Raw genomic sequence first — 25,733 nt, 5'->3', positions numbered from 1 at the left:
AAATTGATGATTACCAAAGGGGAGGGGATGGGAGTAGAGAGCTGGGTGAAATGGATAAAGAGCATCAAGAGGTATAAATACCCAATTATAAAATAAGTAAGCTACAGGGATGTAGTATACAGTTTGGGGTCTATAAGCAATTATATGGTATTCAAAAAAATTGCTAAGACTAGATGAGACATAAATTTATTGTAGAGATCATTTTGCATTGTATACAAATGTCAAATCACCTAAAACTAATATAATGTTGCATGACAAAAATAACTTCCAAAAAAGAGAGATGGTCTTAATAATGATAATAAAGAAAGGGGTCAACTCTCTGAAGATTAATGTGTGTGCACTTAACAGAGCATGAAATTGGTAGAGATATGAGGGGAAATAAACAAATTCATTATTATAGTTGGAATCTTCAACACCCCTCCATCAGCCATTGGCAGTTCCAATAGGCAGAAAATCAGGAAGAGTGCAATTGAAGTGAATAATACCATTAATCAACTACATCTAGTTGATATTTATAAAATATTTCACCCAATAACAGAAGAACACACATTGTTCTCAAGTTTACGAACATAGAAAATCCACGAAGTTAGGCCACATTCTAGGCCATCATACACACCTTCACTAATCATACAAAGTATGCTCTCACACCACAGTGGAATTAAACTAGAAAACAACAGACTGATAAATGGAAAAATCCCCAAATATATACATGTTGCTTAGTAACTTTTTAATAACTCCCATTGCATCTGCCCCTGCCAGCTTTCTCCACTGAAAATTGCATTTCCAACAAATATCTGACACTATTCCCTATGCTGATTATTATATTAGACTTGCAGTTTAGCCTTGCAGTGCAGGCTGCACGTGTTTGGTTTAAGAGGAGAGCCGTGAAGATGGGGAACCTGGCACACTCACCTTTATAGCACAAAGGTAGGTGGAAGATGCCATCGCAGGCAACTTCAGTTTAGCACACATGTAATTATATGATTTTTAGGGTATTCACGCTTCAGTCCCAGAAAGGTAAAGTGTACAGTACAGTTCTTGAAGTGTGTGTCTCTTAGAACTAAAAGTTGCTTGAGACTCTGACCTCTCGTGTATTAGGTTTCTCAAGACACTTTCAAATTAGGTGATTCTTTGTATTAAAACTCATTTCATAAACATTTATAGGGGAATAGTTGACAAAGAGATTTGTGAAAAAGAGATTCAAAGCTAGCTAGAAACTTCCAGTTCTAAGACAAATAATGACTACAGTGTAATCACTAGTTAACACTGCTTTGTAATGTATTTGAAAGATGTTAAGAGTAAATGCTGAGTTCTTGTCACAAGGAGAAATTCTTTCCCAGTTTTCTTTTCTTCTTTCCTTCCATTTTATTGTATCTATATGATAAAATAGAAGTTAACAACCTTGTTTTGGTAACCATATGACCACATATATAAGCAGACCCAACATGAGGTATGACTTCTCAACAAAACTGGAAACAATAACATTTTGCATTCAAGGGATAAAAATTAAAAAATAAACTAGCCAGAAGTAAAAAAAGAGAAACACATTCATGTAAAGACATGAGCATTATGAAGATGTTAATACCTTGCTGTAAAATGCTTTAACGTCTACAAGGTGTCTTCATGTGGATTGTCCTTTAATTCACTTACACACAACAAAATGAGTAGGAGGGGATAGTGCAGAGGGAAGTTTAAAGGAGAACAAACACTTGTTGCCAAGTCAGAAAACTCTTTGAATCATGGATTTGCCACTTACCTTTTCAACTGTGGCCAAGTCATTAACTGCTCTAAACTTCAGTCCCCCTACATAAAATGGTGATAATTATAACCACTCTATAATCCCACAGTGACATCACAAGAATCAAAATCAAGTTGAGATGTCTGTAGGTGAAAACCTTGTACACACACACACACACACAAATTACTCTTATAGGACAGAAAATAAATCACAGTCCTCTTACCACAGTCCACAAGCTCTCTCTAGTCTAAGCTGGGACCGAGGATGTGCTGGTTCTTCAACCCATAGTATGTACAACATGAAAGAAGAATCACCAGGGTAAAGAATTTCCAGACCCAAAAGGGAAGAGTCTAACCCAGTTTTTCTAAGTAGTCATGATGATCAGGACACCTGATCATAACAAATACAACAAATGATGCTAACACTTCCTGACACCATCCTCTAACCTTGACATCTTCCCCAAGGTCATCCCGGAAGAGTGTGGTGCCCATCATGAGCCAGAGAAACCACACCAACATCAAGGAGTTCGTCTTCGTGGAACTCACTCACTTCCGGGAGCTGGAGTTCTTCTTGTTTATGGTCTTCCTGGCTGTGTATGTCACAACCGTGCTGGGCAACGCCCTCATCGTGGTGACCATCACCTGCGAGTCTCACCTCCACACTCCCATGTACTTTCTCCTGCGGAACAAATCCGTCCTGGACATTGTTTTCTCATCAGTCACCGTCCCCAAGTTCCTGGTGGATCTTTTATCTGAGAGGAAAGCCATCTCCTACAATGGCTGCATGGCCCAGATTTTCTTCTTCCACTTCGCTGGTGGTGCAGATATTTTTTTCCTCTCTGTGATGGCCTACGACAGATACCTGGCCATCTCCAGACCCCTGCATTATGTGTCTATTATGAGGAGAGAGGTGTGGATGTCCTTGGTCATAGCTTCCTGGATGGGTGGGGCCCTGCATTCATTTGTCCAGATAGTTCTGATGCTTCCTCTCCCGTTCTGTGGGCCCAATATCCTGGATGCCTTCTACTGCGACGTGCCCCAAGTGGTTAAGCTGGCCTGCACCGACACCTTCGTTCTGGAGCTCCTCATGATCTCCAACAACGGGCTGGTGACCCTGCTGTGGTTCCTCCTGCTGCTGGCATCATACACGGCCATCTTGGTGATGCTGAGGTCCCACTCTGGCGAGGGCCAAAAGAAAGCCCTCTCCACGTGCACCTCCCACATCCTGGTGGTGACCCTTCACTTCATGCCCTGTGTCTACATCTACTGCCGGCCCTTCACTACGCTGCCCATGGACACGGCTGTGTCCATCAACAACACGGTCATCACCCCCATGCTGAACCCCATGATCTACTCCCTGAGGAACCAAGAGATGAAGTCGGCCATGAAGAGACTTCAGAGAAAGCTTGGACCTTCTGAGGATAATAAGCTGAGGTGAGGGGTCAGGTGAGGCTGGAAACCTTGTTTGGTTTGCTCAATCTTCTAGAATAAGGTTAAGAGACAAGTGGATCTTCTCTCCACAGTCTTTCCCACTTATCTCCCAGCCACTCAGCTCTACTGGAAGGAAACACAAGAAGGAAAGGAGAAGACGAGACTCAACAACTGGAGCTTTTGGGCAGGAAGGAGTATGGGGATAAATGTGAAGTCAGTGATCTAAATGCTGTTTTGGTATCATCTGTGACTGTCATGCTGACACATCTTACGGCACTTTACCACCTGGCATAGGGAGATGACATGGTCTACTCACAAGGCTGTTGTGGGAATGAAACGTGAGAGACCGATATCTGTGAAGGTCGGCCCCACACCCCCACACCGGCGCCCATCAGGCACAGGATCAGCAAACCTGCCAGATACACCTCCATTCCTAAATGAGCACGTTCACAGAAGGTGGCTGCAGTGATTTCATACCTGCCATCCCTAGTGCCTTTTTGAGTTGATTAATAAAAACACCTGTACATTTTATTATTTGAGTCCAGAATAGTCAATATATTTCACCAGTTAATGGAAGAGAAGGGATAATTTAAGTTGTGTTAAGTCTGATATATACATGGAAAATCTTTCCTAGACCAATTATTTCCTTTTTTTAATTGAATTATTTTTTTATCAAGGTAACATTGATTTATAATGCTATATATCATGCAAAGATTTGTCCTTCTTTGAATGTGTGTTCCTACACCACACCACCACCAAAGCCCCGTGATCCAGCACCATAGACCCCTGTCCCCAGTTTGCTCCTTATCCCCCACCTTTTCCCTCCTACTCATGGGTTCATTCCAGCATTTTCTCACTAAAATGAATCTTGAAAGTATTTGTACAGTGTGAGGTATCTGCACAAGTGTTACCCGAACTTTCTCCTTCCTTCTATCTCCCCATTCTGTTTCATTCCCAGCACTTTTATAGCAGAAGTGAAACTATAGTGTCTGTCTATGTGTGCACAGACAATTCAAGACTAGTCATCGTAGTGTGAAAATATTGCATATTCACACATACAAGACCCATTTTGTGTACCCAGAGAATAAAGGAACATACCCTGAGCAAGACGGGAAACAGCCCCGGGGCTGCACTGTAATCTCCTCTCTCCAAAGACAAGGATTTAGAGCAAGTAGCTCTAGAGAAAGATGATAGATCTCCTATCTCTCTCTCTGCCCACCTCAAATTCCACCATTCAGCACCAAGAGTCATTCAAAAATTAGCAAAGAGGAGTAAAACAGCTTAGGAAATTGCAAAAAAAAGTGAGTAATGTTTTGCAAGTTGTTATGATGCATTAATATTTGGCCAAAAAGGTCCCAGTAGGTGATTCATCTCTGTGACCTTCCCTACGTCCTGCAAGACAGAGACATGGGCCAAGCCTCCTAGGCCAGCGCTTCTCGAATAGTATTAAATGATCATCCTCCTAAGAAGCTTTATTATATACACATATTTATATAGTTTTCCTACTTGTTCCCCCACAAGAAAACTTTATACTAAAGATATACTGTCTATCTTTTTATGTACTGAGACTCTGAAGGGTCACACATTGTGGTAGCTAAGGCTTTGGTCTCTGGGAATCTTTGTCCCATTTAGCATGTTTCTCACATTGAGAATTTATGATCACATAATAGGATCATAAAACCCAGAGCATCACAGAACAGATAGATTTATGTCTTCTGGGGCCTTGCATGAGTTGCAAAAAAATCAAAGAAATGTGGGCTTCTTAATTTGCATTTGTGATTATGGATTTGTTTGCACAGTAATGGCTCAGAAGCTCTTTAATAACTCCCAGTGGAACCCAACGCTGTCACAACAATGTCCATTCTATTTCCAGGCTCACATGCAATAAAACTCCCTTTGCTAATTCACGGGTTGGGCTGACGGACCCATATGCATTGCAGGGACAATGTGGGACAAGGGGACAGTCATAATGATGTGACTCCCTGCGTCTGCCCTTTCCAGTGTGGAGGCAGAAGAGGAGACACTGAGTCTAGCAGAACCAATCTCCAGAAGGCTTTCATCTCCTAACACAGGGACTTCCCCAGAACCCTAAGGACTGAGCTCCAGCCTCCTGGCTTCAGATGGTGAAAATTCCTCACCCGACACTGAAGGACTTAGGTAAGAGCCACGAGCTGTCACAGTGTGAGAGACAGGGGGTTACAAGTGGGGAGGACGAAATGAAAAATGAACTCCAGGTATAAGATACTGCCAAAAAAATAAATAAATAAAGTAGCCAAGCGCTTTAGTGGCAGAAAACAAAGGAGGTGTTAAGCACTGAGAAAGGATGATTGCCTTCATGGACAGGGACGGGGAGGGGGTAGGATGACAAAGGAGAAAGTGGCTTGTATTGGATGGAAAAATGGAGTTGGATAAAGGCAGCATATTGTTCCAGTTTAGGGTTTGTGGGTGGGGATCGCAGCACGGTGCTTTGCCGCGGACCAGCACAGCGATGGACGATGAGGCCGTCTCAGGGTTGAGAGATTGCGCAGGGTGGTCAGGGATTCGATGAATAAATGACACACAGACACACTTCAAGAGAGTGAAAATCTGAGTGCGTCTTTATTAAGCTAGTGGTCAGTATATATATGTTTTTCTAAAAGCATAGGAACAGTGAACATTAAAGAGATCAGTTTGCTCATAGATTTAGCTTAATTGACAGGGCAGTGATTTATGTCCGAAGTTACATCTGGACCTAGCCTCATTCCTAATTGGACAAGCTATAAATTCTTTCTACTGTTCTATATAATTATTTTCTAGTTGCACTAACTATCATAATTAATTGTCATGGGTGAATTTATTTTATAATGCAGTTAATATCAAAGGTACTGGGCCTCCCCGGTGGTGCAGCGGTTGAGCGCTGGGTTGCAAAGCTGCCCGCAGCCTCTGCAGTGCCGGTTTGATCCCCGGCTGCTCCCTGGCCACTGGAGGAGGGTCCCACATGGCGCGCAGACCTCTCCTGCTGCGCCTGCTGCTCCCCTCAGCAGTGTACTTCGGTCCTTCTGCCTGTTCTGCTCCCCGCTCTGGCTCTGGTGAATTCTCTCACCCTCCCGTGCGTCTGACTGTACCCAGTGCTTGTATAAATAAATAAATTCATAAATAAATACATAAATCTTTAAAAAAAAAATCAAAGGTACTAAAGTTAAGCACATAATAGAAAGATTATTAAACTAACAATTCTATTATAACACAGTGTTTAGTAATGTTTCATTTGCATTAACCTAATTATTAAATTAGGTATGTTTTTTTAATTAGCAATCAATGACCAGAAAAAGGAAAGATTTTAGAAAGACAGTTGTAGCAGAATAAAGTTTGTGGGCCTTGAGAAAGCGAGATAAGGTTCCAGGTGGTCAGCATTTCTTTTAATCATCTTTGTGGCAGCTTCTGGTGGTCATTATTTCTTGACAGGCATTCGGCTTCTCTGCATCTTAGGGAGTTTGCTGTTCTCCCCCTGCGCGCATGGTTCCTTGCCCACGCCGGACCTCAGGGACCATGGCAACAGCCATTAGCCCTGAGGGTCACTGCAGGGGGGGGTGCAGCAGTGCTTCCCTCGAAAACATAATTTTAACCCTACACGTCCTTAGTATCTGTGGATTTTTCAAAGGCAGCCCCACATCTGTGCGTTGCCAGCAGCTCTTTGGACTCTGACCCAGAGTCAGCCCTATTCCCAAACCAGGGCCCAGTGCTGCCATCTCTGGCCCATGGGCTTAATTTGCACACGTTCATCGCAAGCAAAGCAAGCAAGTGGCTTCAAAGAGAAGCTGTTCCTACTGAATCGCATTATATTCTGCTAAGGTCTTCATAAATAACCTTCCTGGGATGATGCTAAATGAAACAGTCAGGAGAAAGTCATACCGAATGGTGTCGCTAATGTGCGGAACCTAGAGAAAAACTAAAGTAAGGGTCAGCTAAAGACACGCTTAAAAAACTAACTCTTGAAAGCTGACTGTGGAATGGAAACCTCACAGGGGCGGGTAAGGAGGGGACGGGCAAAACAGACCAGGGTGGTGGACTGTGGGTGATGGGTGACGGGTGCACTAGGGTGACGATACCTGATGGGGGTGTCCTCATATTACCTCAATTAAAGATAAATAAATAAAAGGACAAAGAGGCAGAATTCCCACCCAGGCATGCTCCCCTCCAACATTTGCACCATCCCCTCACACCCACAGCATCACACTACACAGTCCCTACATTTTACAATAGGGAAACTGAGGCACAGAGAGGTTCCACAGCCTGAAAGTCTGACTTGATCACGAGTTTTCTGCGTGGTCTTCTACATGTCAGGAATTTGATTTTTCTGAAATTGATCCTCAAGCAACAAACTGTTGCTCCCTCGTGATTCACAAGGACAAAATAGAATGAACTGAAAATCCTCTGAAGTGGATTTAATCCCTTCCTCCTTAACCAGTGGTCTGTAGTAGGAGAAGCTCTAGTTTTCTTTCTTTCTTTTTTTTTTTTTTTGGTGGGACCCTCGCCACCTGCTGGGGATCGAACCGGTGCTGCAGAGGCTCGGGCAGCCTCGCAGCCCAGCGCTCAACCGCTGCGCCACCAGGGGAGGCCTGGAGAAGCTGTATTTTTCCAAGGCTGTGGACAACCTAGACAGCCATCTTGTGTTTGTACCCCACCCAGAAACACAAGAAACACTGGAAATTGCTTACGTTCTGTAGGAGAAGCACAGGTACCTGCGTCACCTGCAGCACAGTGGGGACCTTGCCTTTATGCCCTTTCTGTACATATGCCTGCCTAGGCCTTTGCTGTCTCTTTTGCACACAGAACCATCTCCATCACCATCTTCCAGTTAAACTCCACTCCTGAGAATCCATGACATGAAGTAAAAAATCGAAGAGACTTGTCATTTCTGAAAGGTAAAGAAGGCAGTGTCTGAAGTTGGGCTGTGATGGAGAGAGGAAAATGAGGGGCCGATGAAACCCACCACGGAGGAAAATTCTATAAAGAGTTTCTTTAACAAATTATTCATTTATACATTCCAAAAGATGTAGTAGAAAGGTTCTGAAGCTAAGAACCAAGAGAAATTTGTGTCACCTCCCCTCTGCCACTATTGTTCTGAATGACCTTTGGAAACTGGTATATGCTGACTGAGCTCATCTTTTGTATCATTAAAGTAAGAATGACAAAAACTTCCCCCCTAATATCAGAGGGATGGTAGGAAAATGTATTGTAATTTTTAAAACTATAATACACTGTGTAAACTGATCCCTGTCATACTGTTGCTGAAAGGCATTTGAAACTTGATGTATTCACTGGTCTTTCAGCCATGGAAACACAATGAAATGTGAATAAAACCTGCCTCTCTGATTCATGAAAGTATAAGGAACTCACAACTCCTTCCAAGAAGTCTTCCTCAGCGATTTGTAAGGGTGGGCCTCAATAGAACATAAAGACCATGATTGTGTACAGTAGGAAAGAAACAATCTAGTCGAAACCATGACTTCTACGAATGACGGAGCCGAGCAATAGAACTGAATGATTTCCTTGGGTAACCTGCAAGTTCATGAAGAATAAGATTGATAACCCCAAAAGAAGCCATAAGTGTGTTTGTTGATTTCATTGCTCATAATATCATTATTTCCTTCAAAGCTTCTTCCAACATGGAAGAAGAAATATCATCTCATGAGCCCCAAAATCATACCAGAGTGTCTGAATTTATTTTTTGTGGAGTCACCCAGTCTCAAGAGCTAAGCTTCCTCTTATTTTTCTTTTTATCTATAGTTTATGTAACAACTGTCTTAGCAAATGTTGCCATCATGGTCACCGTGACCTACGAGGCTCGCCTGCACACCCCCATGTACTTCCTGCTCCGCAATCTCTCTGTCCTGGACATCTGCTTCTCCTCCATCACTGCCCCCAAGGTCCTCGTGGACCTGCTGTCCCGGAGGAAGACCATCTCCTTCCAGGGCTGCATGACCCAAATCTTCTTCTTCCACCTCCTCGGTGGAGCAGACATTTTTTCTCTCTCTGTCATGGCCCTGGACCGCTACATGGCCATCTCCAAGCCCCTGCACTACGTCACCATCATGAGTAGGGGGCGCTGCTCGGCCCTCATTGTGGCCTCCTGGGTGGGGGGCTTTGTCCATTCCATTGTGCAGATTTCCCTGTTGCTTCCGCTTCCCTTCTGTGGACCCAATGTGGTTGACGGCTTCTACTGTGACGTCCCCCAGGTCCTCAAACTCGCCTGCACCGACACCTTTGTTATCGAGCTGCTCATGATTTCCAACAATGGCCTGATCACTACCCTGTGGTTTGTCCTCCTTCTTGTGTCCTACACGGTCATCTTGCTGATGCTGAGATCTCACACCGGGGAGGGCAAGAGGAAAGCCATCTCCACCTGCACCGCTCACATCACAGTGGTCACCCTGCACTTTGTGCCCTGCATCTACGTGTATGCCCGGCCCTTCACTGCCCTCCCCATGGACAGAGCTGTGTCCATCACCTTTACTATCATCATCCCTGTCCTGAATCCCATTATCTACACCCTGAGGAACCAAGAGATGAAGTCAGCCATGAAGAAACTGAAAAGAAGATTTGTGCTTTCTGAAAGGGACTAGCCTCACTGTAAAGTGTGGATAAGCATAAAAGAATATAACTGAAACTTTTTGGTAACTATTAGCTGTCATATATCTGACCTCAATCAGACCTACACAATTAACTATAACAGGATGGCACAGATTCTTGCCATTGTTGTCATTATATATCAGGGACTTACAAGATCAGGCTGAGTAGTTCCCATGTCACACCCAATTCTGATAAAGGTGCAGGGAGTGGAAGGCAATGTTCAGCAATTGGGAACACTGGTATTAAGAAGAAACACCGCGGGAAAATAAGGAGGCAGAACATAGTCCTTTAGGAATAATCAACATCAAGTTAGGTACAAACATGATATATAATAGAAGTTCTTGGTATCCAGGCAATGGGCTGAATGAAAGCTCTGTGATGCCCAGATGTGCAGCAGGCAACAGGGACCTCGATCTCAGCACAGCAGACCTCCAGCATTTAAGTGTCAGTTCAGCCACAGTTACCCTATGACTGTTATTTAAGTAGATGGTGTGTACCAGATGCTGCTTGCAATCCTTCTCTATAACTCCTGGCTTTTCAGCAATGTTGGACCTATGTGTTATATACACTGGTGTGACCTCCCGCAGCTCCCAGTTAGTGGCTATTGTCTTAGCTCTTAAGGCTGTCCATTGACTTCACTCCCCGTGACTTTATCAGAGTTAGATGTGACATGGAAACTACACAGCCTGATCTTGTGAACCCTGATATATAACGACAACAATGGCAAGATTCTGGAGCTTCCTGCCTTATTGCTCACATCACTGCCTTGGGCACAAGCTAGCTTGACTAGATGAACAAAAAAAAGCTATGGCAACCCAATAAATGCTTCTCTATTTTCTTTGTGTACTTCTTTATTGTTTCCTTTACCATGGTGTGTCAAAAACACCCCATAAAACACCCCAAATTTGGAGCTATCATTCTCCTTTATGGTCCCAGTCTATAGAAAAGCGCCTAACCCATAAGGTTATTTGGTTGAATCTTAAGTGTTGGTTGAATCTATCAAATGGAAGGAAATAATTGTATGTAAGCATAAGTTACCAAATTCTACTTAATATTGTTTTTTTATATTTAAAATTGACTTTATTTCCTGAACAGGTATTTCTTCACGGAGGCCAAAGGAAATGGAAAGGACTGAATTCATGCACTATGATTTCATACTCTTTGTGTGTATGACATCAAGTCAAATGTTAGATTAAAATGATTGTTAAGACCCATGCACACTGTAGAAGAGAAACATTCCAGGGAAATGACTGGTTTTGCATATACAAACATCTCTGCAGTGTTCCATTAAGCCGGTATTGTAAGCCTATCCAGACAGATAATTAAGACACCTAAACTAAGCATAATTGTATTCAGGATGAGATTTATTTTTCTCTTTCCTTCTGGAGGAAATCTGAAATGATCCAGCAATACCTCTGCTAGACAGTTACTCAAAGAATATGAAAGGTCTAATGAGAAAAGATGTATGCATACCTGTGTTCAGAGCAGCACTGTCCACAATTGCCAAGTCATTAAACCAAACTAAGTGTCCAACCACAGATGACTGGATAAAGAAAATATGGGATATATACTCGATGGAATACTACACAGCTGTGAAAAAGATGAAACCGTGCTTTTTGGGTGGACTTCCAGGTGAGTATGTTAAATGAAAAAAATCAGAAAGTGAAAGATACTAAATGGTTTCACTTATCTGTAGAGTACAAACAAAAAACATATGCTGGCAAAATAAATCTTAGACGTAGTGAAAATTTTACTGGTTATCAGAGGAAATGGGAAAGAGGAGGGGAAGGGAAAAGGAAGTAGATGAGGCATTGGCATAGGAAGTTTGGTGGAGGGTTATTGGAACAAGTGCACATATGAAAGAGTAAAAATATAACCCAAAATTATAATTAAAAGAAAGTAAAAAGAAAATAAGTACAGACAACTAATGGTGATGGTGATGATGATCTAGGACCACATTTTCTTTTTTTTTGCTTTTATTTATTCATGCATTTATTCATTGAACACACATGACATTGAAGAGATTTGGGCTAGATAATTTAGTCTTTTATTTTATTTTATTTTATTTTTTAGATAATAAATTTTATTGTTATATTCCCCATACAATTGCAGCCCCCCCATTCTGACCCCAATCCCTCCCCTCCCACCCCTGCCCCCCTAAAAGTGTCTCTGGTTCACAGTTTTTGGTTGATTTTGATTTTCACTTTCTTATAGTTATTCATTTTCCTGGTCCCTTATTTAAGTTTTCTAGATTCCTGCTATGAGTGAGACCATCCGGTATTTTTCTTTTTCTTTCTGGCTTATTTCACTGAGCATGATCCCTTCCAGCGCCATCCATGTTGCTGCAAATTGCATGTGTTTATCTTTTTTGAATGCTGAGTAATATTCCATGGTATATATGTACCACATCTTCTTGATCCAGTCATCTATTTTTGGGCATTTGGGTTGTTTCCAAAGCTTAGCTATTGTAAACAGTGCTGCTATAAACATAGGGGTGCAGGTGTTCTTTGGAATTGATGTTTCTGTGTAGGACCACATTTTCTTATTTTACTTAATTGGGACTAGATAGGTTTTAGAATGTAAAAATTTCTTAGGTTTTAGAAAGATAATACAATGCATGTGTTGCATGTTACCCATCTCACCCAGGAAGAGAATCCAAACACCTTTAGGAAAAAGTGTAAATATTCCCACTAAGTGCAATCCATATAAACTATGCAAGGCCTCACATTAATGCAGATCAAACTTTATCACAAAATTAGTTTAGGTCAGGTCATATTTTACTATCAAATAACTTTCTAAAAATCTTGACATTCAGAGTTTAGAGATTTCAGAATGATTGAAAACATAGAGAAACTAAACAAGAGAGGGGCGTGATAGGCAGATAATCCCCAAGATATTCACATCTTAACCCCAAGAATAGTTGAGTCTCACTAAAATACAAGATTGCACGTAGGATTAAGATGGCTAATGAGCTAAAATTTAAATAGGGATATTATCCTGGTATATCCAGACAGGCCCAGTATAACCACAGGATTCCTTAAAAATGGAAGAGTAGACAGAAGAGAGGTCAGATGAATTTAGTGGAAGAGGACAACTACCAAAAAAAATACATTTAGAATAATAAATAATTTCAGTAAAATTGCTGGTACAAAATCAATGTACAAAAATCAGTGGTGTTTATATACAATCACTATCAGAAAAAGAAATAAAGAAAACAACCACATTTGCAATAGCATCAAAAGTTAAAGTACCTAGGAATAAACTTAAAGCTGTGTATTCCCCAAGCATCACCTAACTCTTGTGTCTGTTGCTGTGGAGACATCTAGCAACATTGTGAGCTTATAGTCACCCTGAGTTTAATTCCAAACTGGAGGAGTAACAAAGAATGTGTCCAGTTCTCTTTTAGGCAATGTAATTGAAACCCACTCATATACAGTGTCCTCTGAGAATTGCAAAGCATGAAAATTGGACCTTGGAGGTCTCTTGGGCACTGAATTTGGCATGTTTTAACAAAATTCTAATTGAGCCATGGGTGCTACTTAATAGTACTACTGCTACTAAGTAATTTGGACACCAATCAAAGTGTGTGTGTGTGTGTGTGTGTACATGTGCATGTCTTGGTAACTTTTTAATAACTCCCATTGAACTCTGTCACCAACAGCAGAATTAGGCACTTGACTTCCAGTTCCTTGTTCAGTATTATTACCTCTGAAATTCATATATTAGTCCTCAGATTAAGGGATTTGTTCATAAGGCAGAGACACTAGAAGATGTGACTCTTTGAGTCTGCCCTTTCTGTCTTGAAGGAGTAGCAAGATCACTAAGATACTTAGTCTTCCAAAGGATTTACCTTCAGAGACAAAATTTTCAAGAATTACTGACACCAGAGTTCTGCTATTCACTGTACATGGTGGGATATAATTTGTAGTTGGAGTTTCCGGTTCACAGAAATGAAGTGGAGACATTAAACTTCGACTTAGGTTACATTTTGTGTGATGAACTGAAGTACCAGTGATTATGTCTAAATGGTCTGCTTTGATGTTTTCCAGATACAGCGAAGGCTTCAGACCCAAGATGGTCTGCTCAGTGACAGAAACAAAGGCGGGTCTGAACAATTAAGAAAAAGGACCTAGCAAGAAGGATCCAAAATGTGGGCTGTGTGGGATGAGACTTGGGCTCAGGGAAGTGTCACAACCCTCAGAAGTGCTTCTTGGTGATGCCGCCTCAGACTGAAGTCAATGAAAACTGAGTTTCCAGAGCTCCATCTGCTGAAGGGTGGGCTTCAGACAGCCCTTTTCAAAATTCTTATATAAAATCAGGCTCTAATATAGGACTGAAAGGGAACAAACAGCTTCTTTCGTCTGTTTCCTTTAGCCAAACATAGATTTATAACATATTTCACATGAAGATAACATTCAAAAGGATGTTGGTGAAAACAAAATAAATCAACTTTTCATTCCTCTTCACACATAGTAAGGACTCAGAAGACAGTAGCTGTTGTTCCTCAGGAATCCTGATGTCTCCTGGCACGCCTCCACCACCCCCCACCAAGCCCACTTCTTCCCTCTCATGACACATTTACAGCTGAACACACCTCCCCTTCACCGATTTCCACAATCATCTACTTTCGTCAGGTCGTGAACACCTGGACGATGGCTCCCTGCATCCTCGTGCAATGGAAGATAACGCTGTTTACTTCTAAGTCTAAGGAGGAAGAAATGATAATTGGAAAATGTCCTAAGAATGGTCAAAAGAGCTTATAAAAAAAGGCATTGTCCAATCGATACCAATGCTTCTCCTCACTGTGTGATCCTTCTATTTTCTTAACTTTGATCCGAAAAGAGGGAGAAGGAGGGTGTGGCTGGTCCATGGATGTGGCACCTTTCAGAAGCAGGACCCCCACACTCGAGCAAGGGTCGCATCTGTGACACCTGATAACCCTGTGCTACAGACTTGCCGCAGTACATTCTGGCTGTAGGTAACAGTGCTGTCCTGTGTTCTTAAAATCTTATGTTGAGGGTAGCTCTTATTTTTATATTCTTAGCATAATTTTTTTTAAAAAAAGGTATTTCTTTGGAAGATGTGGTACATATATACCATGGAATATTACTCAGCATTCAAAAAAGATAAACACATGCAATTTGCAGCAACATGGATGGCGCTGGAAGGGATCATGCTCAGCGAAATAAGCCAGAAAGAAAAAGAAAAATACCGGATGGTCTCACTCATAGCAGGAATCTAGAAAACTTAAATAAGGGACCAGGAAAATGAATAACTATAAGAAAGTGAAAATCAAAATCAACAAAAAACTATGAACCAGAGACAGTTTTTGGGGAGTGGAGGGCGGGAGGGGAGGGATTGGGGTCAGAATGGGGGGGTTGCAAATGTATGGGGAATATAAAAATAAAATTTATTATTTAAAAAAAAAAAAGGTATTTCTTTGGGGTTGGAATTTGCCACCATTTCAATCTGTTCCTCAACAGAAAACTTAAAATTGTCTTTAAAGATTAGTGAACAAATCAAGTGATTAATGTAAACTTTTCACAATGACAAGCTACTTAGACATATTTACAGGCTGCGATTTGAAGAAACTGGAAAAAAAAAAAGACAAACAAGGGAACTGACTCACACCTCAGCGACAGTGTGCTAATAACTGAGAGATCTTTTTAGTAAGACAAGTTCCCTTGAAGGTGCCAGAAGAGTAGCTAACATGAGTATGAAAGTCATAGACTGTGAATCTACAATGGCTAGAACCATCTATGCTTCAGAGCACTTCTGATATTAAAAAAATAAATTTAAATAAAACTTGAAAACTAAAATGAGCTAAACAAAATATACTCTAAATGTCACTACTTCATGTATATGCTCACTCTTTCCAAAAACAGTTTCATAGGAAAAAAATTACTGAATGTCTTTGCATGTGATCATTTGGTTTAATCACTACAGTGGTTGCAATTTCAAAAATCTGAACAACTCAGCTAATTGCAAACACTCAGCTACGTGGCCAAGACTCTGAATTATATCCTTAATGCTTAGGAAAAAATCAATCACCACTGCTCTCAGATGAAGTAGCTTGAAACAAGAGAGGAAAAGATGATTCCATGGAGCTAAGAAACACCACCAGGATAAAAGAATTTATTTTCCTTGGCCTAACCCAGAATGGAGAACTAAGCTTGGTCCTTTTTTTCTTCCTGCTGCTGGTGTGTCTCGTGACTCTGCTGGGAAACATCCTGATCTTGGTCACTGTGAGCTGCGAATCTCGCCTTCACACACCCATGTATTTCTTGTTCCGTAATTTATCCATCGCCGACATCTGCTTCTCCTCCATCACAGCTCCCAAGGCCCTGGTGGACCTGCTGCCCCAGAGAAAGACCATCTCCTTCGATGGCTGCATCACCCAGATGTTCTTCTTCCACCTCGTTGGTGGGGTGGATGTGATTTCCTTGTCGGTGATGGCGTTTGACCGCTACGTGGCCATCTCCAAGCCCCTGCACTACGTCACCATCATGAGCAGGGACCAGTGTCTCAGGCTGATCACCGGCTCCTGGCTGGGGGGGCTTCACCCACTCCATGGTGCAGATTTCCCTTTTGCTGCCTGTCCCCTTCTGTGGCCCCAATGTTCTGGATACTTTCTACTGTGACATCCCCCAGGTCCTCAAACTGGCCTGCACCAACACCTTTGTGCTGGAGATGCTGATGATTTCCAACAACTGTATGCTCACCACGCTCTGGTTTCTCCTCCTCCTGGTGTCCTACATGGTCACCCTCATTACTGAGCTCTGAGGCCAGGGAGGGCAGGAGGAAAGCCATCTCCACCGGCACCACCCACATCATGTTGGTCACCCTGCACTTTGTGCCCTGCATCTACGTGTATGCTCGGCTCTTCACTGCCCTCCCCACTGACAAGGTCATCTCCATCACCTTCACTGTCATCTCCCCGCTGCTTAACCCCTTAATCTACACCCTGAGGACCCAGGAGATGAAGTCGGCCACGAGGAGGCTCTGGAAGCACCTCAGAACTTCTGAGCAGGGCTAGATTGGGGCTTACTCCGTCTCACCACCTTTGCAACTGTTGGTCTGTCCAATGAAATGTGTTAGATCAAGGATTTTAATGAATTTCTCTATTTCTATTATGAGACATGTGTTTTCAAGCGTCTGATCAGCATGTAAAAATAATGTAAAAAGGTTCCATGTGACAAAAGGAAGCAGGGAAATCATTGTCAGTGGACTAGTGGATATTGACAATGCAGCCTTGGAAGAAATACAGAAAATGGAACCAAACTTTACTCAGACAATTTTATCCCAGTGCAGTTGTTTTTTTCTAGGTCTGTTGAGGTTTCTTCCTAGGTCTATTGAGGTCAAATATATGACAAAAGTACTTTTACATATTTAAGATACATATTTTACATATTTAAGGTGTACAGAGATGTTTGGATACATATATATTTTGAAATAATAATTGGGGAATTGGGTTCAAGTACAGTATTTCTGTGTTACTTCATACAACTACCCATGAAAATATCACTGTCTAAATAATATTGTAAATCAAGAAACAAAAATTATATAAACTCAGGTATTCCCACCACACACCTGTTCTGTCGCTTTGAAAAGAGATGAGACTCGTGTTAGATCATATTGGGGCTTGGGTATTGGGATTAAAGCAGTTCTTTCATGAAGTCATCACATATTAATCAAGCAAACACACCCAAAGTAAGTGCCCCTGATTCTATAATGGGAATAATTTAAATAATTACCACCTGAAGATTTTCCCATCTAAAGTTCACACCCCAATGGTGGAGAGCAGGTGCTGAAGATAGAATAGGGATCTTGCCAATTACAAGTTCCATGAGGTTGGCGTGAGCAACAACCAAGTAAGATTATCTATAGATCTATGGCACCAGATGAGGCTTCATGTATGACATTGAAGGAGAAAATGGATTTCTTTGTTTTGAGGGCCTCTGACACCATAGTGTCTGGAGCATGGTATGTAAATAGTCTCAAAATATATTTCACAATAATTCATTGGTGAATGCACACTCCCAACACATCCTTTGCTTTCTCATCTCTTCATATGAGAAATTTGGTTAAAAACAAGAAAAAAAGTGCATTTCCTGGTCTACCATGCTTCTGATTATGTCAATTACTAACACAATAAACAAACCATCTGTTTAAGAAAATAATAATGCAAAGGGATGAACTATCCCACTGGGAATTCTATGCCTTTTCCCTGAGTTCCTACCTCTTCAGGAGACAGACTCCTGCTTGTCCCCTATGAGCTCTTCCAGCAGAGTGGGCTCAGATCACAAGGTCTATGAGGATTCAGCTCCTCCCTTTTACGTTAGGAGAATTTGAAAACCAAAATGTGCGTTCTTGCACATGGCTTCAGTGCACGTTTGACATGTTAATAACACTCAAGGGAGCTTCATCCCAACAGGAAACCCTGGCTACTCAAGTCAACAATCACAACCAAAAGTATTCCCCTTAGTGATCCTGCCATCAGATCCGGGGCTGAGGCTAGATGCTCCCGGCAGGGGCACTGGGGCAGCGTGGTAGGAGGACAGCAGCCATGGTGGAGCCTGCCCGGTGCCCCCAGTGCTAGGAGAGAGGCGACTGATCCAGCCAACCCTCACTTGTGTGTCTGCCTTAAAGGGGTACATCCTTACAACGAGTGACGCTTGAGGTCAGTATGTGCAACCAAATGGCCAGCCCTACTTCTTGGGTAGGGATTTGAACTGCGGGACTTGAAGCGAGATCACTTGGTCATGTTGTCGATTGTTGGTGTGTGTTGCATGTCTGACCGTGTGAGCCCCTGCACCACCGATGCTGACCACGCGGCTTTCAGAAAGGTTTTGAATGTTAACAGTGTTCCTGAAAGGTTGAGGGCGATGTCTACTAAAAGGAAAGTCTTTAATGATGCAAAATGGAGCCCTTACTTCTTCAAAATTAAGAAGGTGACTTGAAGGACATTGAAAGAAGGTCATTTTCTTTGCAAGATGGGGCAACATTGGGGCACAATTACATTGGAGTCCCCTCAAATTGGAGACTATAAATATCAATAAACCTGTTTTATTGATGGCTTTCCCTGTGCGTATTTAAAAAGAAGCACTTGGGGTCTTGAGTTTGGTCTTGCCAAAAAAACAAAAACAAACTTATAAACACTGTCTCTGTATTCTTCTTTTTTGTTCCAAACATACACACACAGGCAGTCTCACTGGCCTGGTCTCCCTCTCCTGTGTCCTGGCTCTGCATGCATCATGTGCACGGAAGAACACAAGCACAGCGTTTTCAGTAGAATTGGCAATTTGATCACTTTCACAGCCAAGGCTGTCCAGAACCTCATCCATTTGGGTTCTGAAGCCTCTTCTTAACCACTACCCTAAACTGCCCCCTGGAAACCCTGTTCTCAACTTCTCTTCCTGCCACCACTAACCAACTTACAGTTAACTATCAGGAAACAATGAGCTTGATGGTGGGCTGAGGGGTGACTGTTGGAAATGGACAGAACACAATCTTAAGACTAGTCACAAGGTCATTGAGGTCAAACGTTATTTAAAATAATCGAGTGAGCTCCATAAGCCTATAAATCACCCAAATCACTGGGTCCATTTGTTTTTTGAGAGTTCAACAAATATTTATTTTCTTTTAGTTTAATAATTAAAAATTTTTAAGTAAACAAAATATGCATCTGGGTAATCAAAACTATTTTTTTTCTTGATGAGTCCACTTAATATTGTTATTGTGCTGAGTGAAACTTTCCTACTCTCAAAAAGGCTTGACATAATGAATGTTCCCATTTCACTAATGAAAAGACTGAACTTCCTGGAGTTTAGATGCTTTTAAAATTTCCACTGTGCATGGAGCAGCTGACCTCTCCTGTCTCGCCTGCTGCTCCCCTCCACAGTGTATTTCCGTCGATCTGCCTGTTCTACTCCCCACTCTGTCTCTGGTGAATCCTCTCACACCCCTTGCATCTCTGGCCCGTACCACAGCTCTTGTATGCATAAATAAATAATAAAAAAATAAAAAATAAAAATAAAATTTCCGCTGTGGTTCCACGAAGGCATGGAAGCTCACACTTCCCCAGCTGCTTTATCCTACATCACTTCTGACCATGGTTTAAACATAAATTCTCTAGGCATTATGTAACAAATTGCCTGTGTTCTAATAATCTTTTAACAATTAATATATACTTTAAAGAAAGTACCTGTCCCTTTCAAAGGCTAAAAACATTTGAAAATAATGAAATCTTCTAAGTGTGATTGATGGACTCATAAATCATTGGGAGTTCGTCGAAAAAAATAGCTTTAAGTTGCTTGGACCTCGACAGAGAGAGACTAGGAGGAAAGCTAGGAAAGGAGCTGTTCTGTTCCATGCGAAGGTGAGGCACTCCATGAGCTGGGGAGCTCTGTGTGAACAGAGGGACCCAGGGCTGCTCCCTTTGGACAGAGTGTGGAGGGCAGACATACAAAGGGGAGTCGAAGAGAAGCACAGGTGGGCGTGAGTGAAAGCCGTGAAAAAGACTGTTCAGTAACTCTGGGGCTTGCTCAGAAATGACAGGGTATTTTAAAAGGGAATCCGGGCCTCCCTGGTGGTGCAGGGGTTAAAGTCTCAGTGCTATCAAGCTATTGGCAGCCACCGCAGCCTGAGTTCCATCCTTGGCCAGGGAGCTGACCCACATGGCACAGCAGACCTCTCCTGTCTCTCCCGCTGCTCCCCTCAGCAGTGTATTTCAGTCAATCCGTCTGTTCTGCTCCCCACTCTGTCTCTGGTAAATCCTCTCACCCCCACACACACCTCTGACCTGTACCCCAGCTCTTGTATGCATAAATAAATCTTTTTAAATAAGTAAATAAATAAATAAATAAGGGAGCCTGAGGGAGCGGGGAGAGCAGGGACTCTGCAGACAGAGAAATGAAAATCTGCCAAGAGCTGGTGTAAGGCAGTGGGGCTGTTACGTCCTCCTGCTGGAGTGACTGAAGTCAAAGTTCGATCCTCCCACAAAGCCTGGGAGCAGAGACCCTTCCTTGTGACTAAATTCAAAGGAATGGCTCCTGGGTGCTTGAGAGAGACATCTGGGTTGCAGAGATGCTGCTCACCATCGCAAGACCATTTCAGAAATGCTCAGGCCTCTCCCAAAGAAGGGACAGGTTCACAGCTCCAGATGCACGTCACCCGCCGCCCTTCACCCTAGAACACTGAGCCCCCTCTTCACTATACTCCCCACTCCCCACCCCCCTCCCTCTCTAGTGGCCTCCTTTCTGCAGTCTTATTTCTAAGGTTTGTTCTGGTTTAGTTTTGTTCTTTTGCTTTGTTTTCTCTCTATTCCACATATGAATGAAACCATCTGTCTTTCTTCTTCTGACTTATTCCACTTAGCATCATCCCCTCCAGCTCCACCCATGTTGTTGCAATGGTAAGATTTCATCTTTTGTATGGCTGAGTCGTATTCCAGTGTGTTCATGTACCTCGTCTTCTTAACCCACTGCTCATTCATTGGGTTTTTCGGTTGTTTCCATACAAGTTGATTTATTTTATTTTTTGTTTTGTGTTTTTTTTTGTTTTTCAAAGTTGATTTTTTAAAAAGCTGCAGAGGGTAATTTCATTATAAGAAGCTTGGCAAAACCACAATACCCAGATGCCTGCTAATGCTCAGGTAGCAATTACTGTAAATGGTCTCCTTTAAAAAGGTGGACAGCAGGAGGAAAGCATTGAACTAGGATTTATCAAAAATGAAGTTTCATAATCCAAATAAGGGGAAAATGTTCTTAACTGTTTTTTCCTTTGGTGCACCTGCTTTTTATTTGGGGAGTGGGTTTGGAGTTGCTGAGTGGTTTTGCTGGGGAATGTATTTTTATTTGTATCTATTAAAGTTGGAAAATGCCAGTCTATAAATTAATGGCATTAGGACCTCTATTAGGAGAGCATTGTAATGATCCAGAATGTTGATCATTATTTTTGGTATAGCTGCTTTTAAAAAAAAAAATGAATAGATTTGATTTCTTGGAGCAATTTTATATTTACAGAAAAATTAAACAGAAAATGCAGAAAAGTTATATATATCCCCTCTCCCCCTATCATCGCCAGTTTCCAATATTGTTAACATCTTGCATTAATCAATTAATTGACGGACTAACAAAGACACATTATTATTAACTAAAGTCCGTACTTAGCATTAGGGCTGAGTCTTGTATATTCCATAGGTATTGACAAATTATTAGGGTATCACTGCTGTAAAAATCCCCCTAACCTTACTTAGTCACCTCTCCCCACCTCTACACCCCAGTCTCTGGCAACCACTCAGCTTTTTACAATAGTTTTGTCTTTTCCAGAGTATCCCATAGTCAGAATCATACAGTAAGTGCCTTCCCCACTTGGTAACATGCAAGTAAGATGCCTCCCCTCTGTCATGCCTTAAGAGCTCATTTCTTTTTATCTCCAAATAATATTCCATTGTATGTAACACATCTATTTTTTAAATGCTAGATTGGATAACAGCTGCAATCATTTCAAAGGATGCTATGTTGTGGGAACAGAGTAAACTGTGAATTTTTGCCAATCTTTCCAAAATAATTTTGTACGGAAGATGGGTTCTGTGCAAAATATCAGTTGGCATCATGGGGGGGGGGGGGTGTGGTCTGCAGTGAACTCAGACCAAATAGATGAAACAAGCCTGTTCAAACTTCACAGTCTTGGAAGCAAACACGATCACACACATTTTTACTCGTGACAAACTGAGACTGTGAAGTAACAGATGTTAATGGAGGGGAAGGCAAGGAAGGAGGCCGAGAGAAGAAACCCACTGTGAGTGGCCTGAGTGATAAAACCCCAGCTAAGAGCGTGTTAAGGAGCAGGGACCATAGAGAAGTTGCCACGCCCGTCTTGGACCATGTTGAAAAGGGAACGAGACATCAAAGAGAAGAGAGAAAGTAGAAACAGTGATGGGCTCGATTGATCTCAGCTGCTGCAAAGCTGTTAGTCCAGGGAGGAAATAAACTGTAAACTCTTTGGTTGGCTGTTTTCCTTGACTTAATGTCAGCCACCTGGAATCATCAAGCTCTGGCCAGACTATGGCAAGTGGGGAATCTATGACAGCAAATGAGGACAGGGAAGTTTCAGGCTTCCAGAAACTATAGAGCGTTTTATAATTTCCCCCGCTGTTTCCACTTCCTAACAATTAGACACATGAATATGCATTCGTTGAAAGAAAATCTAGTCTCTTCACTTGCCAGGGCACTCTGGATTTTCAAGGAAGGTATAGCGCATGTCAAATTATGTAAATGTAAAATGTTTTAGGAAGAATTTTATGAACGCACTGATTTAGGTGCATCTGTTCATTGCACCTGTGGAAACTCACCTGGATGGGCTCTAGGAACTAGGGTAACTCGCTGACTTGCAGGCATTCTTGCCCAAAAAGAAAACACCGACTGAAATAACCTCCGAAGCACCCAAAACCATCTAACTCACACGTCTCTGGTTTTGATATGTTTTCTCTAACAAGAGTATTTTCTCCCCAGGTACTTGAAGAGAAAGAACTTGACTCAATGGAGCTGGCAAATGACACAAGGGTGAAAGAATTTATTTTTCAAGGGCTAACCCAGTCCCGGGAGCTGAGCTTGGTCTTATTTCTTTTCCTATTCCTGGTGTACGCGGCAATCGTGATGGGAAACCTCCTCATCATGGTCACCGTGATCTACGAGGCTCGCCTGCACACGCCCATGTACTTCCTGCTCCGCAATCTCTCTGTCCTGGACATCTGCTTCTCCTCCATCACTGCCCCCAAGGTCCTCGTGGACCTGCTGTCCAGGAGGAAGACCATCTCCTTCCAGGGCTGCATGACCCAGATCTTCTTCTTCCACCTCCTCGGTGGAGCAGATGTTTTTTCTCTCTCTGTCATGGCCCTGGACCGCTACATGGCCATCTCCAAGCCCCTGCACTATGTCACCATCATGAGTAGGGGGCGCTGCTTGGCCCTCATTGTGGCCTCCTGGGTGGGGGGCTTTGTCCATTCCATTGTGCAGATTTCCCTGATGCTTCCGCTTCCCTTCTGTGGACCCAACGTGGTTGACAGCTTCTACTGTGACGTCCCCCAGGTCCTCAAACTCGCCTGCACCGACACTTTTGTTATCGAGCTGCTCATGATTTCCAACAACGGCCTGATCTCCACCCTGTGGTTCATTTTCCTGCTGTTGTCCTACACGTTCATCCTAAGGATGCTGAGGTCTCAGGCCGGGGAGGGCAGGAGGAAAGCCATCTCCACCTGCACCGCCCACATCACAGTGGTCACCCTGCACTTTGTGCCCTGCATCTACGTGTATGCCCGGCCCTTCACTGCCCTCCCCACTGACAAGGTCATCTCCGTCATCTTCACCGTCATCTCCCCGCTGCTGAACCCCTTAATCTACACCCTGAGGAACCAGGAGATGAAGTCAGCCATGAGGAGACTGAAGCAAAGACTCGGGCCTTCCAAGAAGGAATAGATGCTGGGAACCCCCATTGGAGGTCAAAGATGAAAAACATTCCCTTACTACACGACAGACACGCCCAATGAATAGACATCTAGAATCCCAGATGCTCCTTTCATCCTCTTCCACAGTCCTGTGATGAGAAAACAGTCGTTCCTGTGACATCTTCTCATAGCAAATCCAGAAACTGTCAGCTCCTAAGGGACCCTAGAGCTGCACCCCCAATACCTGTCAGAGGTGAGGAGATGAAGTGAGGGAGCAAACTACCACTCAGTTCTGAGGTCGTGATGACCCTCAGTGGAGCCTCAGCCGAAACTGGTAAAATGGCCTCCAGGGACCGAGAATCAAGGCTTGAAAATCCATCCTCTCTCTGAGTGAAAATCTCTCTCCATGGCATCCTTGCAGGATCCAGGGTCACCCCTCCCACCATCACTGCACCCACTGTCACTACCAGGTTTTCGTAAGTTGAGATAAGTGTCATGTTTTCTCAAAGGTTCCCTGGCTCATTAAGGGCAGAACAAAGCTAGACCAGAGACACCAACCTCGGCTAAGTAGTACATGCACCCCTGCTCTGCTCCCGCCACCTCCTGCAGGACTCGATGGGCTGTGAAGCAACCTCCCCTACAAAATTCCCTCCTTACTATAGTATTATGAAAAGTCCTTGGTCATCCCCTCACCCCCTTCCCTCAGGAGTAACTACTATAAGACTACCCCCCTCGAAGAATTCCAACATCAGTCTCCAGAGAGGAAGGAATCCTATCCTGTTTCATTGCCAGGATGGCTCGACTCACTTGTACACGTGTCACAAAGGCTCAAGAATAAACATTGTCAAGGCCCTGATTAGAAACTCCCCAGCCAGCCCATTCCACATTCCTCTTCCATGTTCTTTCTAGCATGTTCTTTAGCAACCCTCTTCAAGAGATTCAATTCCGTTGGTCTTCTGACAACCCATTAGATGAAATAGACCCAATGGGTGGTCGCCTAAAATTTGGGCGGGATGTGCTGGCTGGCCTATAACACCCCAGTCTTGTCTCCCACGCACTCTCTGATGTTTGTGCGACCAGACTGGGGTAACAGGCCATTTGCTTCATGCGATTTAGGAGGGAAACAAAAGCCAAGAAAATCTGCCCCAAACATAGTTCGTCCCAACCAGCCCTATCACTGCTCCCCACTGTCCTTCCATTGGCCCCTGCCTGAAATTCTTGTTTTGGGGTTATTTTCTAAGTTAGACACAGTTCGGGGGGGACAAGCCTGGTATCATGCCACCACTTCTCAAGTCAGACCCCTCTCTGGAAGGCCACAAAACCAGAATCCCATCCTGCCCTAACCAGTGTGATTCGTTAACTATCAAGAATGGCAGGTGGGCCTCCCCGGTGGCGCAGGCGGTTGAGCGCAGCGCTATGAAGCTGTCCACGGACTGTGCAGTGCTGGTTCGATCCCCGCCGGCCACGGAGCAACCCACATGGCAAGGCAGACCTCTCCTGTCTCTCC

The 25,733-nt window shown here is 43.0% G+C and overlaps 3 protein-coding genes and 1 pseudogene across 4 annotated transcripts; all 4 read left to right on the top strand.

The window, feature by feature from the left end:
• Positions 1 to 2,230: 2,230 nt before the first annotated feature.
• Positions 2,231 to 3,462, top strand: LOC311184510 (olfactory receptor 4D6-like; the record flags this gene model as incomplete). Its single annotated transcript, XM_084254583.1, has 2 exons — positions 2,231 to 3,171; positions 3,282 to 3,462. The coding sequence occupies 2 exons, from the start codon at positions 2,231 to 2,233 to the stop codon at positions 3,460 to 3,462; spliced, it is 1,122 nt and encodes a 373-aa protein (XP_084110709.1).
• Positions 3,463 to 8,972: 5,510 nt separating this feature from the next.
• Positions 8,973 to 9,773, top strand: LOC311184501 (olfactory receptor 4D9-like; the record flags this gene model as incomplete). The annotated part of the gene is made up of 1 exon (XM_084254572.1): positions 8,973 to 9,773. One exon carries the CDS (start codon positions 8,973 to 8,975, stop codon positions 9,771 to 9,773), a length of 801 nt encoding a protein of 266 aa, XP_084110698.1.
• A 6,108-nt stretch (positions 9,774 to 15,881) lies between these two features.
• Positions 15,882 to 16,816, top strand: LOC311184492 (olfactory receptor 4D10-like; annotated as a pseudogene). Its single transcript has one exon. The product of its transcript is annotated as an olfactory receptor 4D10-like (transcript).
• A 6,505-nt stretch (positions 16,817 to 23,321) lies between these two features.
• Positions 23,322 to 24,257, top strand: LOC311171185 (olfactory receptor 4D11-like; the record flags this gene model as incomplete). Its single annotated transcript, XM_084233857.1, has 1 exon — positions 23,322 to 24,257. The coding sequence occupies one exon, from the start codon at positions 23,322 to 23,324 to the stop codon at positions 24,255 to 24,257; it is 936 nt and encodes a 311-aa protein (XP_084089983.1).
• Positions 24,258 to 25,733: the final 1,476 nt, after the last annotated feature.

Source organism: Talpa europaea (assembly GCF_964194135.1).
Source record: "Talpa europaea genome assembly, chromosome: 1".
Taxonomy (NCBI): Eukaryota; Metazoa; Chordata; class Mammalia; order Eulipotyphla; family Talpidae; genus Talpa; species Talpa europaea.
The sequence above is the reverse complement of the archived record's forward strand: the minus strand, read 5'-3'. Positions and strand labels throughout refer to the sequence as shown.